Source organism: Mugil cephalus, chromosome 20 (genome assembly GCF_022458985.1).
Source record: "Mugil cephalus isolate CIBA_MC_2020 chromosome 20, CIBA_Mcephalus_1.1, whole genome shotgun sequence".
Classification (NCBI taxonomy): Eukaryota; Metazoa; Chordata; class Actinopteri; order Mugiliformes; family Mugilidae; genus Mugil; species Mugil cephalus.
Window position 1 is genome coordinate 2958846 of NC_061789.1, and position 20672 is coordinate 2979517.

At 39.5% G+C, this 20672-nt stretch overlaps 2 protein-coding genes across 15 annotated transcripts in view; one reads left to right on the forward strand and one right to left on the reverse strand.

Moving 5' to 3' along the window:
• Positions 1 to 6694, reverse strand: part of spag9a (sperm associated antigen 9a) — a 29713-nt gene extending 23019 nt beyond the window's left edge. For 4 of the 14 annotated variants that reach the window (XM_047571774.1, XM_047571764.1, XM_047571769.1 and 1 more), the window contains exons 1-2: positions 6092 to 6693; positions 2364 to 2484 (exon numbers count right to left, since the gene is read on the reverse strand). In XM_047571774.1, the coding sequence (XP_047427730.1) occupies positions 2364 to 2484; positions 6092 to 6391 (421 nt within the window). In that variant the 5' untranslated portion in view covers positions 6392 to 6693. Of the gene's footprint in view, positions 1 to 2363; positions 2485 to 6091 lie in introns of all 14 variants that reach the window. The other 10 variants (XM_047571767.1, XM_047571775.1, XM_047571770.1 and 7 more) reach the window with 5 other exon arrangements.
• Positions 6695 to 9376: 2682 nt separating this feature from the next.
• dhps (deoxyhypusine synthase) lies at positions 9377 to 20058 on the forward strand. Its single transcript, XM_047571705.1, has 10 exons — positions 9377 to 9588; positions 11302 to 11501; positions 11623 to 11787; positions 13014 to 13135; positions 15717 to 15813; positions 15902 to 15988; positions 16066 to 16171; positions 16274 to 16377; positions 17693 to 17818; positions 18865 to 20058. Exons 2-10 carry the CDS (start codon positions 11307 to 11309, stop codon positions 18958 to 18960), a joined length of 1098 nt encoding a protein of 365 aa, XP_047427661.1. The 5' UTR covers positions 9377 to 9588; positions 11302 to 11306; the 3' UTR covers positions 18961 to 20058.
• Positions 20059 to 20672: the final 614 nt, after the last annotated feature.

Here is a 20672-nt window from a genome sequence, read left to right on the forward strand (position 1 = left end):
TTAGAAGAGAACTGGTTGTGTCATGTTTGTACATAAAAGTCGGTGACTGATTGTTGACTTCCTGGCAGGTGCTGTAGAGGACAGAGGAGCTAATCTGACTTAAGTGGGTTTCAGTGTTGGGCCGATTTACGAAGTGACAAAAACAACTAATCCCCTTATTAGCGCGTCAGGTTTAGCCTAAGCCACGCAGCGAGTTGGAGCAACAGACGGGATGTAAGAAACCCGGATGGTATCAATTTCGACAGTTAAAGCCTTTACATGTTGTGAGATGAAGCCGTTGCTTTCGTGAGTCACCAAAAGCCTAGAGACAAGTCGTGAAGGGAGGGGAGGAAGTCTCTGGTAATCCTTCTTGTGTATGCGTATTCGGAAGTTTGACAAATCTGAACATTACGATGTTAATTGAATGTGTCAAGATTACATAAAAAAAATCTGTTTAACACTGTAATATCCACCCAAAAATGAGATTTAGCGCAATGCAACGCCATTAAAAATCACACAATGTAATTTGTCCCTGTCATAGTGGCATAAAAAGCCTTAAATTCAGGTAATCTGCTGTATACAAAAGTTTGATGTCATGCAGGAAATCTTCCTCTCTATATATTCTATATAAGAAAAGCCGTTGAATGAACAAATAACAGAAGAGGAATGGTTTGTTATGTGTAAATGGATTGGAGGGAGTTAAACCGGAAAAATATTGGCAGGTTTTTCCCATAACTCCAAAGATTAGGAAAGAACTGGTGTCTAGAGAACAGCCATGCTGGAGGTAATGAGATACGTGATAACCAAAATATGTAAAAAAATTGTAATTGGGAAACTTGAAACATGACATCGTACAAAAAAAAAAAAAACAAGACTTCCTTTCATTCAACAAACATGGGCATATATTAAATGAGATTACCCTTGGATGCTGGAATGACTTACAAAGAAGTTAAAAATATAATATTATTATAATAATAGTACCATAGTGTAATGGTAACAGAATAAAGCAGCAAATGATTATTACACTGTCAGAGGTAGCACGATGTCATAGCAGTGGCTTCACTTATGCCAGTAGGAGCTAAGCTACGTCAAAACTTCACAGACTATTGAGTTTAGTGGTAGTATGGATGGGTTATCATCAACCCTGGCTCCCGATAACGTCAAAATTCCAAGATGGCACCGCCCTTATCCCCAGATTTTTGGCTTCACTTTTCCCAATGGACAATAATGGGGTGCATTGTTTATATAACTGGATGGTGGGTCACTGATATCACAGCTACACATAGAAACACAACAGCAAACTCCCTGGCTCCAAATGACGTCAAAATTGCAAGATGACACCTTTATTATTTTTATCTGAGTTTATTCTCTATCTTTTCTTTAAAAAAAAATCTATTCTCCTTTATTACTATTTCTTTTACCTTATATTAATTGAACGTAAACCTATGTTGCTATGTATTATTATTGTGTGAATGGTTAGATGGTTGGATGGTGGACTGTAGAAAGAAGCAGCATGGATGGGTCATAACTACAGCTGCTCCACCGCTACTGTGCAAACCTCAGCACCAGATGATGCCAAAATTCCAAGATGGCACCGCCCTTAACCTGAAATGTTTGGGTTCACAACTGACGTAGTGGAGACTACACAGTCTGTGGTACACAAGAATTACTATAAAATGAGACTTAACGACACAAACCAACAAAGAAAATAAAGTTAATCATTTGCCACCTCTTCAGTAGCCGTGGACTCTGCCTCTATAGGCAATCAGAGTTGGTGATTCAACCTACAGTCATGAATAAATGATTTACTATTCAGTGGGAGGAGCAGCAGCAGGTTGGTTGGAACCAATGGTGCAATGAATGTCTACAATAAAGTAACTAACACTGGAATAGAACTACAAACTTCTTTACATTTGATATGCCAGAATAAACCAAACTGCTCGCTTTGCTAATGCTAAAAGTTGAAAATAAATAAATAAAATACGGAAGGAAATTAATCTTTTTTTCCTTCCCCTCCCAGCTTTGTGTGATTGAATGACTCACTTCAGTCTCGGTAGTGGAACAGTCACTGTATGAATCCACATCTTCCAACGTAAGAGGCAGTCGGATCGCTTTGATCCACCAATAGGACGGGCGGTAATGCGTTGCCGCATTAGGAGGATGGGAATAACAGAAATCCTATAATCCCATTACCGTCACCACGCAAAGAGGGAGGGAGGGAGGGAGGGTATGGTTGTGCAAGTGTGTGCATTACAAGCCGTGATACAGACATCAAAGTGTGGGGGGGGGGCATGAAGAGAGTGTAAAAAGGCAACACACTGAATGACTGATGGGATTGCTGTCCATGAATGGGTGATTTGTGCGTTTGTGTGTGTTGCGCTCACTCTGGTCTGCGTAGTTCTTGATCTTGAGTTCCAGCTGCCGAGACTGAGACTCCATCCTGTCCACGTGGTTCTGGAGGTCCTTCTTCTCCTGCTCATGGGTGTCTTCGAACTCAATGAACTTCTACTCGCACACACACACACACAAAAAAAGACAAAGCTATTAATAGTCTTGAGGTGGGCTGAAGTGGTTTTTTGACGAGCTAAAAATACATCACGCTGCACCAAACACGAGCGTCCGAGCACAAGAATCAACAGCAATGAAGCCATTCATGAGACGGCCTACACACAAACACACTGCGAGTGCATAACACAACAGGACAGACATCATTTTCACAACAATGTCCAGTGATTTTAAGTCTGAACTAGAATTGGAAAATCTGCTTCCGAGTGGGAGAATGTTTGTGAGTCAGCGTCCACATCCTGTCCAGATGGGTAAGGCCCTAATAATGTGGCTTCCCTTCGTCCCCTGGACAAACAAGTCTTTACTTTGTCCTCCCTGGACCATATAACCGCTGAATAATGATTTATTTAGTTCCTACGCTACAATATCGACAAATGTTCACACCCTTTTGTAGGGTTTTCAAGTTGTAAATAAAAAAGAAACAAACAAATTAATTCAAATTGACTACAAATTAGATTAAATTTGTTTGGACACAACGATCTTGACAAACGTTTGCGTTTCCCTTTAACAGGATTGATTTGCTGGAATATAGTCTTAAGTCTATATCTTCCTTAGACAATCCCGTTCATGTTAACTGCACTGACATTTATACTCCATGTGTAAGTACAGGCACAAGAAGTAAAAACTCCTGAGTTTATTTATAACTTTTGCGAACGAGTGGCTAATTGGCAAAGCTACACTACAGCGCCTATGCTAAGCTAAAGCTAACGGCTGCACTGACAGATAAGGACTGATTTAAAAACACCTTTTCTTACTCGTCCAACGCTGGGGTACATATAGGAAAAAAAGTCGTGAATCAAACAAAAGTGTGGAAAAAAGTAAAAACTGACCCTTAAAACACAGAAATGTCGATTCGCACCAGATTAGATCCATCTTTCCTCCTCATCTGATGGTATTCACTTATTTTTCTAATTCTTGTAAACACTGTGTATATAGTATATTGTGTTTTCCTGTTATATAGTATGTATGGTGTCGGGTGCCTGTACGTTGCTGCTGCAACTGTGAAATTTCCCAGTTTGGGATGAATAAAGCATCCATCCATCCATCCATCCATCCATCCATCCATCCATCCATCCAATCACAGGACAAATTATGGACATGGATGATTCACATGGGATTAAGATCACAGAAATTATCACAAACTCCCAGAGGTCCCCAGATAAAAAAATTAGTCCCGGTCTTATTTTAGGGATTAGAGAAGAGAAAATGATGCTACAATCAGATAAGAACCAGGGAACCGTCAATCCATCCAGTAAAAGGAAACGTCAATACACGTGAAAGATTTACCAGTCTGTCTTTAGGAAAAGTAACGTGACCCCCTTCATTACTCTGGTATTTTAGGGGGGGGGGTTGGTTTGGTGAAACCCAAGACATAAGAAGAATAAAAAGGAAAACGGACAAAGGATCACATGACCTGGAAGTAACACCATTACTTCCTCAGGGGTGTGGACTGAGAGTGTTTCCCAGGACAATCCCACGTATAAGGATGTTTATATTTAATAGTGCGACCGATGTACGTGAGTGTTGTCTGGCTGTCATCCTGCCTCAGCTTCACTCCCGTAGTGCAGACTGTGTCCGCTGGCATGGCGTCCGAAGCCCGGAGCCAAGGAGCCAAGCTGCGACAGAAGGTCCGAGTCACATCACATCACGTCGGCCTTCACGCTAAGAGGCTCCAAGCAGAGTCACCGCACACACGTCTGAGGAATTATCCCAGGAAGAGGCCGTGATTATACACCTAAATATACACATTCAAAACTTTGGGGAGCTTCCCAAAATCTAAAAAAAAATAAAAAGGCTCAAGATAAAGGTTAGAAAAACGTGACTTATATGAGCTGTGCTAATGGTACGAAATGGTAAATTATTTCTTTTTCCTTAGTGGCTGCTGGATGGATGCTAAATTGAGACATATACAGCTAACAGCTACATTTAGCATTAGAACATGAGTTAGCTAGGGCATTAGTGATCGAGCTAACAGTAATAAAACACCAATAAAGTTTGGTTTGAACATGTGAGGAGTTTTTTTTTATTTTTGAGTATTTTGTTTAAATGCAGACAGGTTTAGAAAATATTTGGCCTCAGAAAAACGGGTTAAATATTTAGTTTTTTGGGTCAAACATTATGAAGAGATGCTGAATTTAGACACTTACATAACTAACGACTTTATTTTGCATCATATTATGAAACTAACTATTATCTTTTCTATCTTTTCTAGTGGACTCCTTCTCTATTATTCTTCTTTTTGTGAGTGCCTTTTCATTAGGTACTTGAGGAACACAAAAGTGTTTGCACAAAGGTGTGGAGGGATGCTCTCCTCTATCCCGCTTCATTAGATACACTAGTGAATGCATCCTCACAAAATGACAGTAAATTACTCTTGACTAAACTATAAAGTGTTTCTGTTATTTAACCTGTTAACTACAGTGTCAAAATAATAGGAACATGTGTCGTACCTAATGAATTGGCAAGAGAGTGCATGATCTTCACGTATCACCTGATATTAACCTTATGACACGTTTGTGTAGAACGTGTCTGAAGCTGCACCAGATTAAGTTCATGCAACATAAACTCACGAGCCAAAACATTAGGTACAGTAGTGAATGTTTTCTATCTGGACTGTATCAACATGTACAGTATCTCTGCTCATGCTCAACACCAGAGGATTTAATACAGGACTATTTATATTATAATGCATCCACTGGTGTACCTAATGAATTGGCCAGTGGGTACTATACTCTGCAAAGATGAGCAATAGTTTGCACTAAACTGTGAAGGCATGTCATCCGTCATCCTGTCCTGTATTTACACCAACCGGCTCTAAATTTGATCCTCAAATCAAAAACTGATACTTTTGATGTAGGAAAACAGTAGAAAGTAATTAAATTATTGAGTTGAGGGAACAAAACAAACCTTGTGAAACACCTCAGGTTAAACCACAACACAATTAATTGTTATTTTATAGTAGTTATTAATAGTGTAAGTGTTTAAAGCAACATTTTCACAGATTTTGTACGATTTGTTTGGCTTTTCTGTTTCTGTATTAGCTCCAGTATATAGTAAATAATCCCACTACCTCAATATACTTAAAATAAAATTTAAAATGAATTTTACTTAGTATCGGATCGGACATCACTAGAATATTACATGTTAATGATCCACAAGGGAAACTGCTTGGTCACAGCAGCTTAGCTGCACATAAAAATAAAAATAAAACACTTCTCTCAGTTATTTTAAAGTAATCCCAGTTTAAAAGGGGAGGGCTGGAGGTGGAGGTGTTCCTAATAAAGTGGCCGGTGGGTGCACGGCTCCAGTGAAACGCTGAGTCACTTCACCTGCACCTTCAGCCTCTTCTCCTCCATCTGATGCAACGATCAATCACACCGATTGATCACCTTCATTTCTATCCTCTGACTTGTTTACATCCACGCAGGAGACGGTGTCTGCTGCCAGGCCACGTGTTCAGGGTGGACTCGTGTCTCAGGGATGCTGGGAGGAGAGGACACCTGAGACACAGGTGTGTTTATTGTTTTATTTTTTGGTTTCGTCTCACCTCCTCCGCGTGCTTCCTGAGCGCCTTCTCCCTCTCGTACTGGGTGATGAGCTGCTCGTTGTCCTCCTTCAGCAGCTCCAGCTCCACTTCGTGCTCCTGGTTCTCCGCGAACACCGAGTCCAGGTTCTCCAGCACGGCCACGACCAGCGGCATCAGCTCCTTCACCACGTCCTCGTCGTACTTCCCGATGAGCCGCTCGAACTCCCGGTAGATGGAGCTGGCCAGGCCCGACACCCGCTCCGACATCATCGCTGATGTCCCCGGGTCGTCCTGGTACACGACTCCGTCCTCCAGCTCCATTTTTCCCCCCGTGTCCTTTCAGCTAACGGGACCGATGTTCGCGGGGAGAGAGGGATGTGGGGGTAAGGGGGGTGTTGTCTTCCCGCGTTAGCCCGCCACTGTGCGTCCAGTTATTCCCTTAATTGATTCAATTGTCTTTAAATAAACGGACACACAGAGAAACAGTCCACGGATGAACCACGGAGACGAGCTACGTGGATTTTCTTCCTATTTTTTTTCCTCGCTTGTCCCATGCCGCGTTCACGCGCTCTCCAAAAGCTCCGACTTTCCATAACTTTCCCTTCAAACGCTTGTCACATCGAAACGCGCGTATTTGTTTCCCATCAAATACACATCCAACGCGTATTGTGGCGCTGAAAAACTAAAAACACATTCAGTGAGTTAATTTTCATTTTGTATCGCAGTTTTAAGTGTTTTTTCTTTTGTGTAAGCCTCGCATTTGTCCCAACATTCCCGAGTGCACCTGAATCCCCCATCTAACAGCTGAGTTGTTGTCTTGATCACGTGATGACGTCACATCATGCTACCGACGTCAGGCCGTTAGAAGTCCAGCACTGATTTATAAGCATAATATATTCGGACCATTATTTATTTATTAAACTGTATTATATAATATTTAATTATACATTTTAATTATGGAATAAAATAATTAAGACGTTTTGGTAAGAAATAGTGTAAATTAGGAAGATTTTAATCCAGTCCTGACTGTATATAGCTCTTAAAATAAGACAAATACACACAACATTTCTTGTATTCGTAGCTTATTATATATATATATCTATGTGTGTGTGTGTGTGTGTGTGTGCGTATATATATATATATATATATATATACATATATATATATTCCACCCCTGTGTTTACTTCATACTTCCTCATGTGTCCCATAATAGTTTTGATATCTTCAGTGTTAATCTGGTGCTTTATTTACACCTTATGCAGAACTTGCAGACCGGATGCTTTGGAACATTTTTTGCCTGATGGTGGAAGAGAGAAGAGGCCATGGCGAGTATCATTAAGATGTGGTTAATTTTTATTTAAATGCTACAGCCTTTGTTTTGACAATGCAACTAAAAAGTAAAAACAAAAAACAAAAACATACATATTGATTTCTTTCCGATAAATAACCTTTTAAACAAAATCATAAACAAATATTTCACTACCCTATTTAATTTTTTTAGTATAATGTCTGTTATTATAATGGATATTTGACTAATCACACAAATCACTTGTAAAATACTTGACCGTCACAATAAAAGCCTCTTTTCTCTGTGAATTATTGGTTAATAATTGTTTGGTTAAGTTCCATAATTGAAGGTTTGTCTTGTCCAACTTGGGGACTCAAATGACAGGGGATAGTTTGTGGTCGTCTCTTTGAGGTTTCCGTGGTCAAAGCAGCACGCAGGTCTTCTTGTCTTTGAAAGGGTTGGACGAGGCAGCGATGCCGGTGAGCAGAGGGTCGCTGCGTCTGTGTTCCTGGCAGTACTGCACCAGGTCTGCAGCCGTCAGTGAGATCTGCTGGGACAAAGGACGCCTCATGTTGGTTTCAAACTGCCTAATACACAATTATAATAGATGTCTGGATTCGGATCAGGATGAGGTAAGGTTCAGCTAATGTCCTCAGATTCTTACATACCTTGAATCTCTCCATGCTCGCCTCCACCCGAAGTTGATCCACCAGTTTTTGTGCCTGAAGAATGCTGTTGCTGCTGCTGCACATCTTCCCTGACATTGCCTTAGGCTTCAAAACACAGAAAATGAACCAGCTATTACCTGGAAATCCACCACAGTCCTCAGCGGAGGGGGACCACAGTAGCTCAGGATGTCCAGGAGGGTCTGCCCACAGACGGCTCCTGACTTTCCCTTTTGACCTGCAGCCCTTTTTTTAATCACTGTAGGGGGCAGTTCAAAGGATCTGTGACAGGAAAGGTCAGAAAACCTGGCGTCGGAAATGTCACAAACACCACACAGAATTTCAGAGTCACTGCTGATGAAAAGATTACTGGCTGAGGTATTATGCAGGATTCTGTGCTTCAGGCTCCAAAGGGTCCGTGTTTACTTTTTAACATGCACAACAAGAGGTCGACTGTGTCATAATAAAGAGGATTGAGATAATTCTCTTTTTTTTTTTTTCACAATAACAGATGTATTTTTCTTAAATATCAAAATGATGTAACAGTTGGTGCTTGAATATTTCCATTTATTCCTAATTTATACTTAATATTTAAAAGGACGAGCCACTTAGAGTGAGAGTTTACTTGTAAACCCCAAAGAATGAATGAGCTTAAAATGAGTTCAGAAAAGAGTTTTATTCTGCTCACACAGTTCAACAATAATAAAACACAACCACATAACCATTATTCATTTTAATTTTGCTACGTTCAATATATAAAAATATTCAAAAGTAGTAAATAATAATAATTCATAAATAAAAATGCCTGTGTGGCATTTCTTGAAGTATTTAAGTGCCTTTTCTACCCTCTACTAAAATAAGACATTGATTTAAGAGCTGATAAATTCAAAATATATTACATAAATATTTTGCTTAGTGTAAAATCATAAAACAAAGTTTTTAGGGAAGTAAAAAAAAAGGCCTTCTTTCCAGTTGGTTTATTATAAAAATAACATGGAAACACACAGACTGAACTCATTTATATTTCATTTGAATCAATAAGCCAAGTTTGAACCATGAAAACAAAAAATATGATATAAAAAACAGACATAAAAACAATGTAGATAGTACAAAGCACAATATAATACATAAAAACACAAGTTAAAATAAATTATATAACCTGACGCCTGAACTGAGTTTCAATTAATTAAAAAATTAATTATTTGTGTTTTTGCTCTCAAGCTGACCGGTCCTACGAGAAACTAGTGCTGGCAAAAGGTTCCTAGGTTCGTATTGAATGCGCACAAACCGGTATTGGAGGAATGCAGATGTTATCTCTACAGGCTGAGTGAAAGCGGTGGCGTCAAGGAGTTAATAACTTGTTAAACTTTGTGTGAAAATTTGTACTTTTTTCATCTTTGTTTTTGTATTCGCGCACATACGCGTCCGCCATGTTGGATTGTCCTTTCCCACTCCCCGTAGCAGAGGCTCGTTCGCCGACGGAGACACGCGAGATGTTTACAGGAGAGATAATTATACATTAATGACTTAACCGCCTTCATCGTCTAAAGCTTCTCAAATAACAGGTGTGTTTTCATCTCTTTCTGCCAACGTTAAAGTTTAATTAAAGCTAAAACCAGCTAACTGCTTAGTTAGCTAGCACTGTCAGCTAGCTGCTCTCTGGGCTAATAGCACCACGCGTGGATGTTTCATGTTTTGACTGATGTTTTTACACCTTTTAAACACAGTGTGTGTTAAAGTTTTCCCTCTACGATAAAAGTTCCTGAAAAAAATAGTCCTAGACTTAAAAAAATTATGTTACTTAGCTTTTGTTGCTAGCTAGAAAGTTTTTGATTGGTAGATTGATGCAGAGATTACCTTTTAGACCAAAAAGAGAAAAGTAATTTCAGAAATACAGACGACTCATGGTTTTATGAATAAATTTAATTAACTCCACAGATTTAGATTGAAGCTAGATAATAGCATTCACTTGTGATTTAATAATATCCTATAAATTAGATTAGATTAGATAATAGTAATAATAATAGTAGTAATAATAATAATAATATAAAATAAAAATGAAGCTGGTAAAACATGTCCAGCAGCGTCCAGCACATATTAAACAAACCCTATTCTCCTGAGGAAGTAGAGACGGCTCTGACCTATTTTACATACTGTCCAGTCCAGTTTGTGATCCAGATGTAGATCCAGGTACTTATAGGCCTGAACCACCTCTACACACTCTCAGTAATTCTGATTAGTTTTTGTTGCACTACATTGGTCGTACAGACAATATTTTTCCACATACATACACTGAAATGCTGTTACAGTGTAATTTAAGTTTCTCATGTGTTATTTGGGAACTACAAGCTCATGTCATGCTAACTATGGCTAAAAACAATAGCCTGGTAAAACCAAAACAGAGACAAACACCATCGGATTGTAGCAAACTGTGATTAATAGTATTTTTTTTTTTACATTTACATTAAAACTGTTAAAACTTGACTATTTTTAGAAATTTCTGCCTCGCGTGGTCTTGTAGTTTTTTATCACTGTAAATAATTCTAGTAAAAAACTCATGAGTTGGTTCAAGTTATTTGTTCCACTTACACTTTCTGTAACTTAAATAACCTAAATTTAGTTTAACGTTATAGTAATAATGTTAGTTCATATCAAGTTGTTGTTTTTTTTATAAACTTTAATTTCGCTCTGCATTCATAAAAAGTAAATATTGAAGACACCAAGTTATATTTGGACAAGAGCTTTCATGGACGGCCATCTTGTTTTTCGACTTCTGTAACTGGAACACCAGTAACTCAGGTGTTACCTCATTCCCAGCTCCGAATTCCGCTCTCGGATATAAATGGAACGCACCAAACTCTCAAACTCTCATCCCTCAGGTGTGACTTCTTGGGGACAGAGATGATGATGCAGGGGGACCCGCCTAAGGTGTAGGCTCATGTTAAATAAGGGGCTCCTCCAGCTCAGAAGCACAGGCCTTGAACAAAATAATCATGAATTATGATGCATAAATACATAAATAATGAGGTTGAGGAAATTTAAACTACAGTTAAAATCAATGTATTTTACTTCCTATATGTTTATGGCTGATTGGTGTTTGCAGAACACTCATTTCTGTGGATGAAACAAACTAATTTAAATATGCAAAAAGCTTTTTTGAAGAACATGCCTTTCAGGATCGTCTTAAGTTTCCTGCATCTGACGGTCAGCGCAGAGAGAGCAGAGAGTTGTTTCTTGATGTCGATGCATGTCGGATGAGGTTCCATTTGCTTCTGCAGAAAAGATGGCAGACAAGGCTCCCTCCGTGGCCATGGAGGCCGTCCTGAAGCCCAGCTGCGAGCTCCCCGAGGACATGCCGAAGATCCGAGGCTACGACTTCAACCAGGGCGTCGACCTGGAGGCGGTGATGAAGTCCTACCTCACCACGGGCTTCCAGGCCAGCAGCTTAGGCCTGGCCTTCCAGGAGATCAACCAGATGGTGAGAGGCGTCGTCACACACAGAAAACACACTGTTTGCTTTTTAGAGTTTCTTGATGACTGGTGGGGAGTTGGAGTCTTTTAGAGCTGAGAAGTGAAACGTCTTAACTTTACACCCACAGATTGAGAAGCGCCTTGAGCCGGCGGAAGCCGACGAAGGAAACGAGTCCAAAGAGTCGGATGAATCCCAACAGAAGTCAGGCTGCACCATCTTCCTGGGATACACCTCCAACCTCATCAGCTCCGGAGTCCGAGAGAGCATCCGCTACCTGGCAGAGCACAAGATGGTACAAATCTGTTTATTCAGATATAAACATATGAATGAAACGTGCGTCTAAAGAAACAAAGGAAGCTGGACTTTTCTTGGAGACGTTTCTATTAGGAACATCTGCTGGTGGTGACGACCAGAGACTCGACTCTAATTGGAGGAAACTGATCTTGTTTTGTTTCTCTATCGACCTGTTATTGGCAGCAGAGCTTCTCTTTTAAATGGATGGAAACTTCCTCAAATTTCAGGTCTTTGTCATATGAGTTTCAGGAGGATTTTGATTAGATTTTTCTCGAACCATCGACAATTAAAAGGACGTAGAAGTTGCATCAGTTTCCAACAACAATATAGAAACAATTCAGTAAAGACAAATGAAGACAAATGAAGAGTTCATGTATGGTTCAGCAACAGAAACAAAAATCCTAGATTATTTTGAACATCGTAAACATTGAACGTAATTAAGATCATCTCTGTGTAAAAGAGTCTAAAATTTTTTAAAAATATTTACCTTTGTCGATGTAGCGCGGATAGTGTTTATTATATTTTTTAATTTGAGTTTCCTTCTTAAATCATGTGTGTTTCCACTTTTTCTTCGAAAAAATCTGAATGTTTTCTAGTAAGAGCTCATTCCAAGCTTTAACCTTTAACCTGAGACCCAATCATTTCTTTCGAACGCATCTTCATTTCTTTGATGAGATTAAGATCTTTAGGTATTTGAGATTAGTAGAACCTGAGAAGTATTAAAAAATAAGCATCATCTTTGAAATTGAAGTAGTCTTTGAAAAAAATAATCATGTGGACATAGGTATTATTTCACCGTGTGTTACAGTTTGAGTCACCAATGTGTAAACAAAGGTATAAAACTCTTTATTTTAATGCATGTTTTCATGTCATATCAAACTAGAAAAGTTAATAAGTATAAATAAACAAATGTGTTGACCCTTCACTACCAGTATATGGCAGACAAAAGTGTCTAAATAAAGCAAAATAAGCTGCAATAAACCTAAAACATAATGTCCCCACATGAGTACGGATGCATGACTTGTATGTTCCCAGGGGCTGGATGCTCCACAGATGTACCTTAAGAAAACCCAAACTAACTAAGACTTGGATGAAACAGAAACTCCACTTGTTTCCTTTCGCTTGTGATTGTACCGTGACCTGGGTGACGGAAAATCCTCCGACATATGAAATAGACTCAAGGGGTTCTGCGCTATATTATCTGACAGTGTTGCTTTGTTTTAGGTGGACGTGATTGTAACGACGGCCGGAGGCGTTGAGGAGGATTTCATCAAGTGTCTGGCTCACACTTACTTGGGAGATTTTAGTCTCCCTGGAAAGGAGCTGCGCCTGAGAGGCATCAACAGGTCGGTCGCATTGAGATCCAAGCTACTAAAGCTTCAACAGGTTTTCTCTTCATACAGCTTCATATTTTACCAGGGCAGGGCTGGGAAGTGACCCTTCAGAAATGTTTGCATCCACTGTCATTGATTCCTCTCACCCTCAGGCAACATTTTTGTTCATTTGGGCAAAATTTTCCTCTTCATTTGGCGGCCATTTTGGTTGTGTTAGTGCATATGGCACAAGTTTTTTGTAACAAATCTCTCTAAAAAAATGACAAATTTGACCATTTTTCTCATCAGTGAAGCCCTAATATTTCAGAATGAATGATTTTACTGTGTCATGGCGGAGAGGTTAAAAAATGGAGTTTTAATGGAAGTCAATGGGACATTTTTGTTTGTTACATTTACAGGAGGGAAGTTAATTTTAAATCTGATGCTACACAAAAACTAATAATGCAATCAAGTCAATATTTTAGATAATGTTGGTCTTCCACCCTCTTGTAACCTTAGTGGACAAAAACGTCCATGTCCAAAAACTGCTATAAAAACTTTTTTCAGATTTTTCTTTCTGCATAAATCTCTTAAAACTCTTCAGCACTTTACAAAACTACCAAAGATTCAATCATTTTGAGTTTTTTTTATTATTTTTTTTCAGGTCAGTCTTGGATATGACCAAGATTATCTAAAATATTGACTGATTGCATTATTAGTTTTTGTGTAATCAGATTTAAAATTTACTTCCTTCTTGTAAACATAACAAACAAAAATGTCCCATTGACTTCCATTAAAACCACATTTTTGATCTCTCAGCCATGACATTTTTTCCTACTGGTTGAGTTCACTGTCACGATGAGTAAATATTATAGAATAATTCCACACTAGTAGTGAAATAGGTTGCATGGCCACTTGTTAGCAGTGCAACTTTAGCCCTGAAAACACCTTCAAAAAAATGTTTTTTCTTTGGTCAACATCAGATTTTTTAAAAAACAAAAAAACACGTCTCGCAGTAACACAGTTGCACCATGTGTTTTAAGAAGCACTGCACTGAAAATGGTCTGAAACAGTGTCTCGCGGTGCAGCTTTCCCAATGCTTTATTACAAATAATGTTAATATAAAAATTCATATAATAACGAAAAAAAATGTCCCCCCTCCACACTACATTGACTTTGACAGAAAGATTTCCTGGACTCTAGGAGAATCGGGACATCCCCAGCACTCACACTCCATCCAGGAGCAAATGAACTTATTATTAGAGACAGATGTTCAGGTTTTCCAGTATGACATAGGCAGCTTCCCTTCCTCCTCCTTCAAACCATCTGTTTTCTCTGGCTAAAATGTCTCTGGGACGCTTCTTAAATGCAGACGAGGTTCCACAAGGATTAGAGCAGCTCCAATCTGCTCCAGCAGATATGTTGCATCCAGAAACCCAGCGCAGCCTCCTCCTCCTCCTCCTCCTCCTCCTCCTCCTCCTCCTCCTCCTCCTCCTCCTGTGGGAGTCCTGGCTTAGAAGAGAACATCAACAACACTCGGCTGTAGCTTGAGACTGTATTAGGCCGTGTCCACGTGTACCAAAATGATATTATAGGGCTATTATATCACGGTATGTTGCCCCGTGTTGGCACTGCCTGCTGATGTGGGAGTTTGGGGACATTTACAGCTCAGTAATTTAAAAAAATGTGTTGTCAAGATGAAATGAAGAAACGGGGAAAATTATGGTTTCATTTGTTTTGACACATTTATTCATATTTTTTAAACTGTTAGGTCTGTAACGCCAATCGCAGCCCGACCAGCTACCGTAATAACTGTAGTCCGCGCACAACAACTTTTTTTCATTCATAAAAAGCTAAAATTGGGGACATTCTCTGGGACAGCTTTAGCTGGGGGACAGATCGTCCAAAACAGGGACTGTCCCGAGAAATCGGGGACGTTTGGTCACCCTTAAAAAAACAAAACAACAAAATAACAAACAAGTGTTCTCGTTCTGCTCCTACATTATTCCGAACTTTCCATCTTCACTGCCGGGCCTATGGTGGCGCTGTTTCTGCTGCAGAACTCAGCAAAAAAAAGAAGAAGAGGCCGAGCAACATCTGAATTCCTTGTAGGTACCAGATCTGCTCAAGTTGAGTATCTGCCGTTTCCAAATGACGTCAACAATATGTTTGGCTCCATTTTGCATGGACTGTGAGATCTGTTCATGGTTAGACACAAGTTTAATTTATTTTTTCCAATGTTTTTGGAAGAAATAGCTCGATAAAGTTTTCCACAAAACCAAAAATACAATGACAGCACATTTTTCATAAAAAATAAATGACAAATAATTCGAGTTCAATTAATTCATTTGTATGGTAGCTGCAAAAAGATTGAAGAAGTTTTATCCAGAAAAAGCTTAAATAAAAATACAACTTTTATATTCTGCTTCCTCCTGTTGTCCAACCAATTATAAAACACATCCCCTACATCATGAAATCATCTCTGGATACTCAGCCCGAGCAGATCTGGTACCTGCACCGTCATGACGCTCGGCAGAAACTTACAAAACCCCAAAATCTGATTCCTGTAAATGTGGCGTTAATCCGTCGTCCTCGTCCTCTGTCCTCTCTGCAGAATCGGGAATCTCCTGGTGCCCAACGACAACTACTGTAAGTTTGAAGACTGGCTGATGCCCATCCTGGACCAGATGTTGCTGGAGCAGAACACCGAGGTCCGAACTCAAAGCCGCCGTCCACATGTAAAGATTTGTTGCCCCAATAGTCAGAACTTTTTTTTGAAATGATATTTTCTCCTCTCAGGGAACTCGTTGGACTCCTTCCAAGATGATCCACCGTCTCGGCAAAGAGATCAACAACACCGACTCCGTCTACTACTGGGCTTACAAGGTGAGTCCTGGATTACGTCGCACTATCCAGTGTCAGAAAGTTTATGTGAAACCCTTAATCACACCTTCCTGTTTCAGAATAACATCCCCGTGTTCAGTCCTGCTTTAACGGACGGATCTCTGGGCGACATGATCTACTTCCACTCGTTCAGAAACCCCGGTTTAGTTCTGGACATTGTAGAAGGTACGAACAACGTTTAACGTCAACAAGATAACGTTTTTTTAACGTTTAACGTTAACAAGATCAGTGTTGTTGCATCATGAATGTGTTTTTTTTTTCCTGCAGATATTCGCAGGTTGAACAGCCAGGCGGTTTTCGCCAAGAGGACGGGGATGATCATCTTGGGCGGAGGGCTGGTCAAACATCACATCGCCAACGCTAACCTCATGGTAAGTTTTTGTATAATTCTGCAAAATGTTTGGTAGATTTAGTAACTAAAGAGGGAAAGGAAGTGGTGACGCCAACGACCAATCAGAGACGTTTTGTTAATGTCAGATGATGTCACCACATAAAGCTCCGCCCCCAATGATCCCAATAAAGAGACTCCAGACTTCAAGTTATTAGACGATAGCTGATTGGTTCACAGGTTGGATTTGACTATAAAACATGGATATCTTGTATAAATCAGATTAAACTAATCAGATACAGTGAAATGTTAAAGTTTCCTGTCACTAGCTAAAAGCGACATTTCTGAAATTTCGATCTTTGTCCGTGTTTCCATTGAAAGGTGTTTCGCGAATGAGCTGTAACTCTCGTAAAGTCACACCTTTTCTTAACCCTCAGGCAAACTTAGGGACATTTTTTTCCATTTAGTCAAAAATGTTCTCTTCATTTGGTGGCCATTTTGGCTCTGTTAGTGGATATGGGGCCCAATTTTTTGTAACAAAGTCTATCGCTGCACAAATTGAAATTTAAAAATAAAATAGGTCAACAGAACACCGTGAAAGAAATGTACCACCCTCTTGTAACCTAAGCAGAGAAAAACGCCCAAAAACTGCTAAAATTTTCTGCATAAATCTCTTAAAACACTTTTAAAAAAACTACCAAAAAATCAATATTTTTGAGAAATTTTAACCCTTTAAATGTCAGATTGATTACGTGAAGTCACTGTTGTTTTTATGGGGGAAAAAAAAGAAAAATTTGCTATTTCCAATAAATTGAATGTTGGCATTTTTTTCTGGTCAGTCTTGGATGTGACCAATATTATCTAAAATATTGACTTGATTGCAATATTAGTTTTTGTGTAGCATCAGATTTAAAATTTACTACCCTCTTGTAAACGTAACAGACAAAAATGTCCCATTGACTTCCATTAAAAGTATATGATATAACTATGATCTTTCAACCATGGCACAATAAAATCATTCATTATAGGGCCAATGCATAAAAGGTTTGGTATTTCATTGGTAAATTAGGATGCCTGGGGGTAAAACTCTTCACTTTGAGGAAGATGTACTGGTCACATGACCTCCTGCATCTTCTGTGGTGACGGGGAAAAGCCAAAAAAGTGTTTCCATTGCACTTTTGCGATAAACTTTTATATCAATATGTCTGAAAAACCACCTCACGAGAGCGTAAAAGTGTTTCAGCTTCAGATATTTTAGAGGTTTTTTTTTATTGCGATATTTAGGTTTTGTGCATTTGAAGGGTGAATGGAAACACAGCATGTGACTCTTCTTCTTCTTCTTCTTCGTGTCCTTCCAGAGGAACGGTGCGGACTACGCGGTCTACGTGAACACGGGTCAGGAGTTTGACGGCTCCGACTCCGGGGCCAGACCCGACGAGGCCGTGTCCTGGGGCAAGATCAGGACCGACGCCAAACCTGTTAAGGTACGAGTTCTGATATAGACATTACGTAGTTAGATCACATCCTCGGATTAACGCGTCGAGACTTCAAAGACTATATAGCATCATAAATTAAACTCCACTTAGAGTCAACGTACAAAATATTTAGTTTCTGGGAGCATTAAATGTGTTTTTTTCCTCATCATAAATGGCGACCGGTCACTGAGGCCAGTTATACGAGAACATTTCAAGCTGGTCTACAGTTAGATACAGACTGGGCTTTAGTCTAATGCATGCTAGCAAGAATTTAGAATTGACTTCATTTAAATAAATCTGGGCTCAGACTAAGAGGTGTTTGAAAATCCTATAAGATTTTGTAATGTTGAAGCATCACACACAGATTTTTTTCTACCTCTGATCTGAAACTGGCTCCACTTTAGATGTTATTTAGATAAACGGGAACAGGGTCAGGATGTTCCAGATGTATGAACTACTTCCTGTTTCACTGAAGGAAAGAAATTTAGATGAAAATGTTAACTTTTTGTTTTAGTTTTACACTACAGAAAAGATTTTTTTTCCAAATCATTTTTTTATTTTTCCTTCATCTTTTTTTATTTTTTCATTCATTTCATTCTTTTGTTTGTTTTTTAATTTAAAAATTACAAAAAAAATAAAATAAAATAAAAAAAAAATGAATGTGCACAAAACACCAAATTTGATAATAAATAAAATTAAACCGAAGTCACAAAAATAAAATTCCAGTAGCTGAAAGTAGCATAAATCAAAACCGGAGTGGTTTGATCGGCCATGTTTTCTTTTCTTTTTATTTTGGTTTAATTTCATTTTAATTAAGTTTTAATGTGCCTCCAGAAGGCATCGCTTTATTCAACATAATTGTTTTAATAATAAAGTCTGGTTCTCAGTTCCTGAAACCAGCTCCGGTGATTCCGGCTTCAGCCTCAAGGTGGCGACACAGGCTTTGTTCTCAGGGTGCATGAGAGCAGCAGCAGGACGTAGAGTCTAAAACGCTGAGCGTGGTTTCTGAACAGAAGGAGAGAAGCTTGTCTCACTGCTCTGCTCTGGGTCTTCAGGTGTACGCCGACGCCTCGCTGGTCTTCCCTCTGATCGTGGCCGAGACTTTTGCTCGACGCGCCGACAAGCTGACGGCCGGCACCAAGTCCGAATAATCGCTCGCTGCCTTAGACGCACTCCGCTCCCTCTGGCTTCTCCTCCGTTTGTCTGAATGAACAGAGCATCCAGCGCTTCGTTCCTCTCCCGACAGGAGACGATGCTTCCTGTCTGAAAACGTCCCGTAACATTGTTTACTTGTTTAAACAAGTACAACGTGCCGATGCATGAGCCACAAATAAGAGGCCGTCTGGAAAGCTGCAAACGAGAAAACACACTCGTATTTAAAGGTTTGATGAAACGAGACGAACCTCAAGAAATCAGTGATTTCTTTTGGTGTTTAATTCAAGTTTAGTTCAATATCCCAGGAAGCTGGAAGGGATGGTCATAAAATCATAGTTTCTTTTTATTAAATCTTTATTTAAGCAGGTGAAAAAACACAAAACATCACATAAAGATGAATAAATAGAAGTTTATTCATGATATATTTGACTGGATGTTAAGGGTGAATGTAGCTACTGGTTTACTTCAGTTTAAACTTATTTTTCCTGTAGTTTCTCGTCTTTCTTCTCTTCATACTTTTTAAATCCAGTCGGCGTTCATCGCTCCTCTGATCTCATAGATTTCTATGAGGAGGCTTCAGGGAAATGGGAGAGGATTTTATGAATGGACATCGGATCTTTCCCGTCCACGTTTTAAACTAACAGACTTTTCTGTAAAACCCAGTCGTCCAGGTCATGTTGTGTCTGAAAACAAGTCTGAAACAGTCAGAACCGAACTCGCTGAGTTCCTCGAAGACGTTTCGTCCAAATCTTTAGTCCTTAAAGTCTGGTGAGGAGTTTAAATAGGAAACAGATCCCGTAGAATCTGTTATTCATTCAGCCCTCGAGTCTAGAGTTATTAAAAAAAAAAAAGAAGAAATGATGCAGCTTAATGTGAATTATTAGTTCGTCTAATTCCTGTTGAAACTTAACTCCCGACCAGACGTGGATTTTTTAAGGTTTAGAGAAATATCTGTGTCTTATTTATAGGTGGTGTGTAGAGTGCATGAAGTATTAAAGGATTTATTTCTCTATTTTGTTTTTCTTTAATGTTTAACTATATAATTAACAGAGCTGTATGAACCGTAAACTCAAATAAACCTTCCGTTTTCCTCACGCTGTGGGACTGGATACGGCTTTTATTTTACTTTCAGATGCTTTAAAGCCGGAGTGTTAAACTCATTTTAAGACGACAGCATAATAACCTATAAATAAACAACAAGTCCTGATTTTATCCATTTGTTTTAGTGCAAAAACGAACAAGGAAATTAGGAAAATGAACTTAAAATAAGTTCAGTTGTTTAGTCTTGTTAAATTAGAGAAAGCAGTTATTTTGATTGAAATATATCGTCCTCCTCTGGAGTTTCCACGGCCGGATCAGACCCTCTGAGGGGCCGCTTTTGGCCCGCGGACCGTACGTTTGACACCTGTGCTTTAGAGAGTATTTATTTTTCATTAGTCAGATGTGGGATAGTGTCATCTATCCGCCGGTCAGCGCTGGGCGTTGCTCCCCGGCTACAAACTGCTTTTCCATTCGGCCGCGGTATCGTTTCCTCCTGGCACCGAGTGTTTGCCCAGGGCCTCGACGGTTAAAAGCGCTGCGTGGATTTCACCGGCCGCCGCAGACGCTCCTGTTTGCTCTGCGCTGGGAGGCGAGATTAGAGAGGAGGGAGGCAGAGACGCCGTGGACGTGGATGAGCCGGAGTCACGCTAACGTTAGATACTGTGTG

Coding starts and splice junctions, on each gene's coding strand:
- dhps (XM_047571705.1), top strand. CDS start 11,307: ATGGCAGACAAGGCTCCCTCCGTGGCCATGGAGGCCGTCCTGAAGCCC. Junction 15,814..15,901: donor TGCTGGAGCAGAACACCGAG/GTCCGAACTCAA, acceptor TTCTCCTCTCAG/GGAACTCGTTGGACTCCTTC. Junction 16,172..16,273: donor AGTTCTGGACATTGTAGAAG/GTACGAACAACG, acceptor TTTTTCCTGCAG/ATATTCGCAGGTTGAACAGC.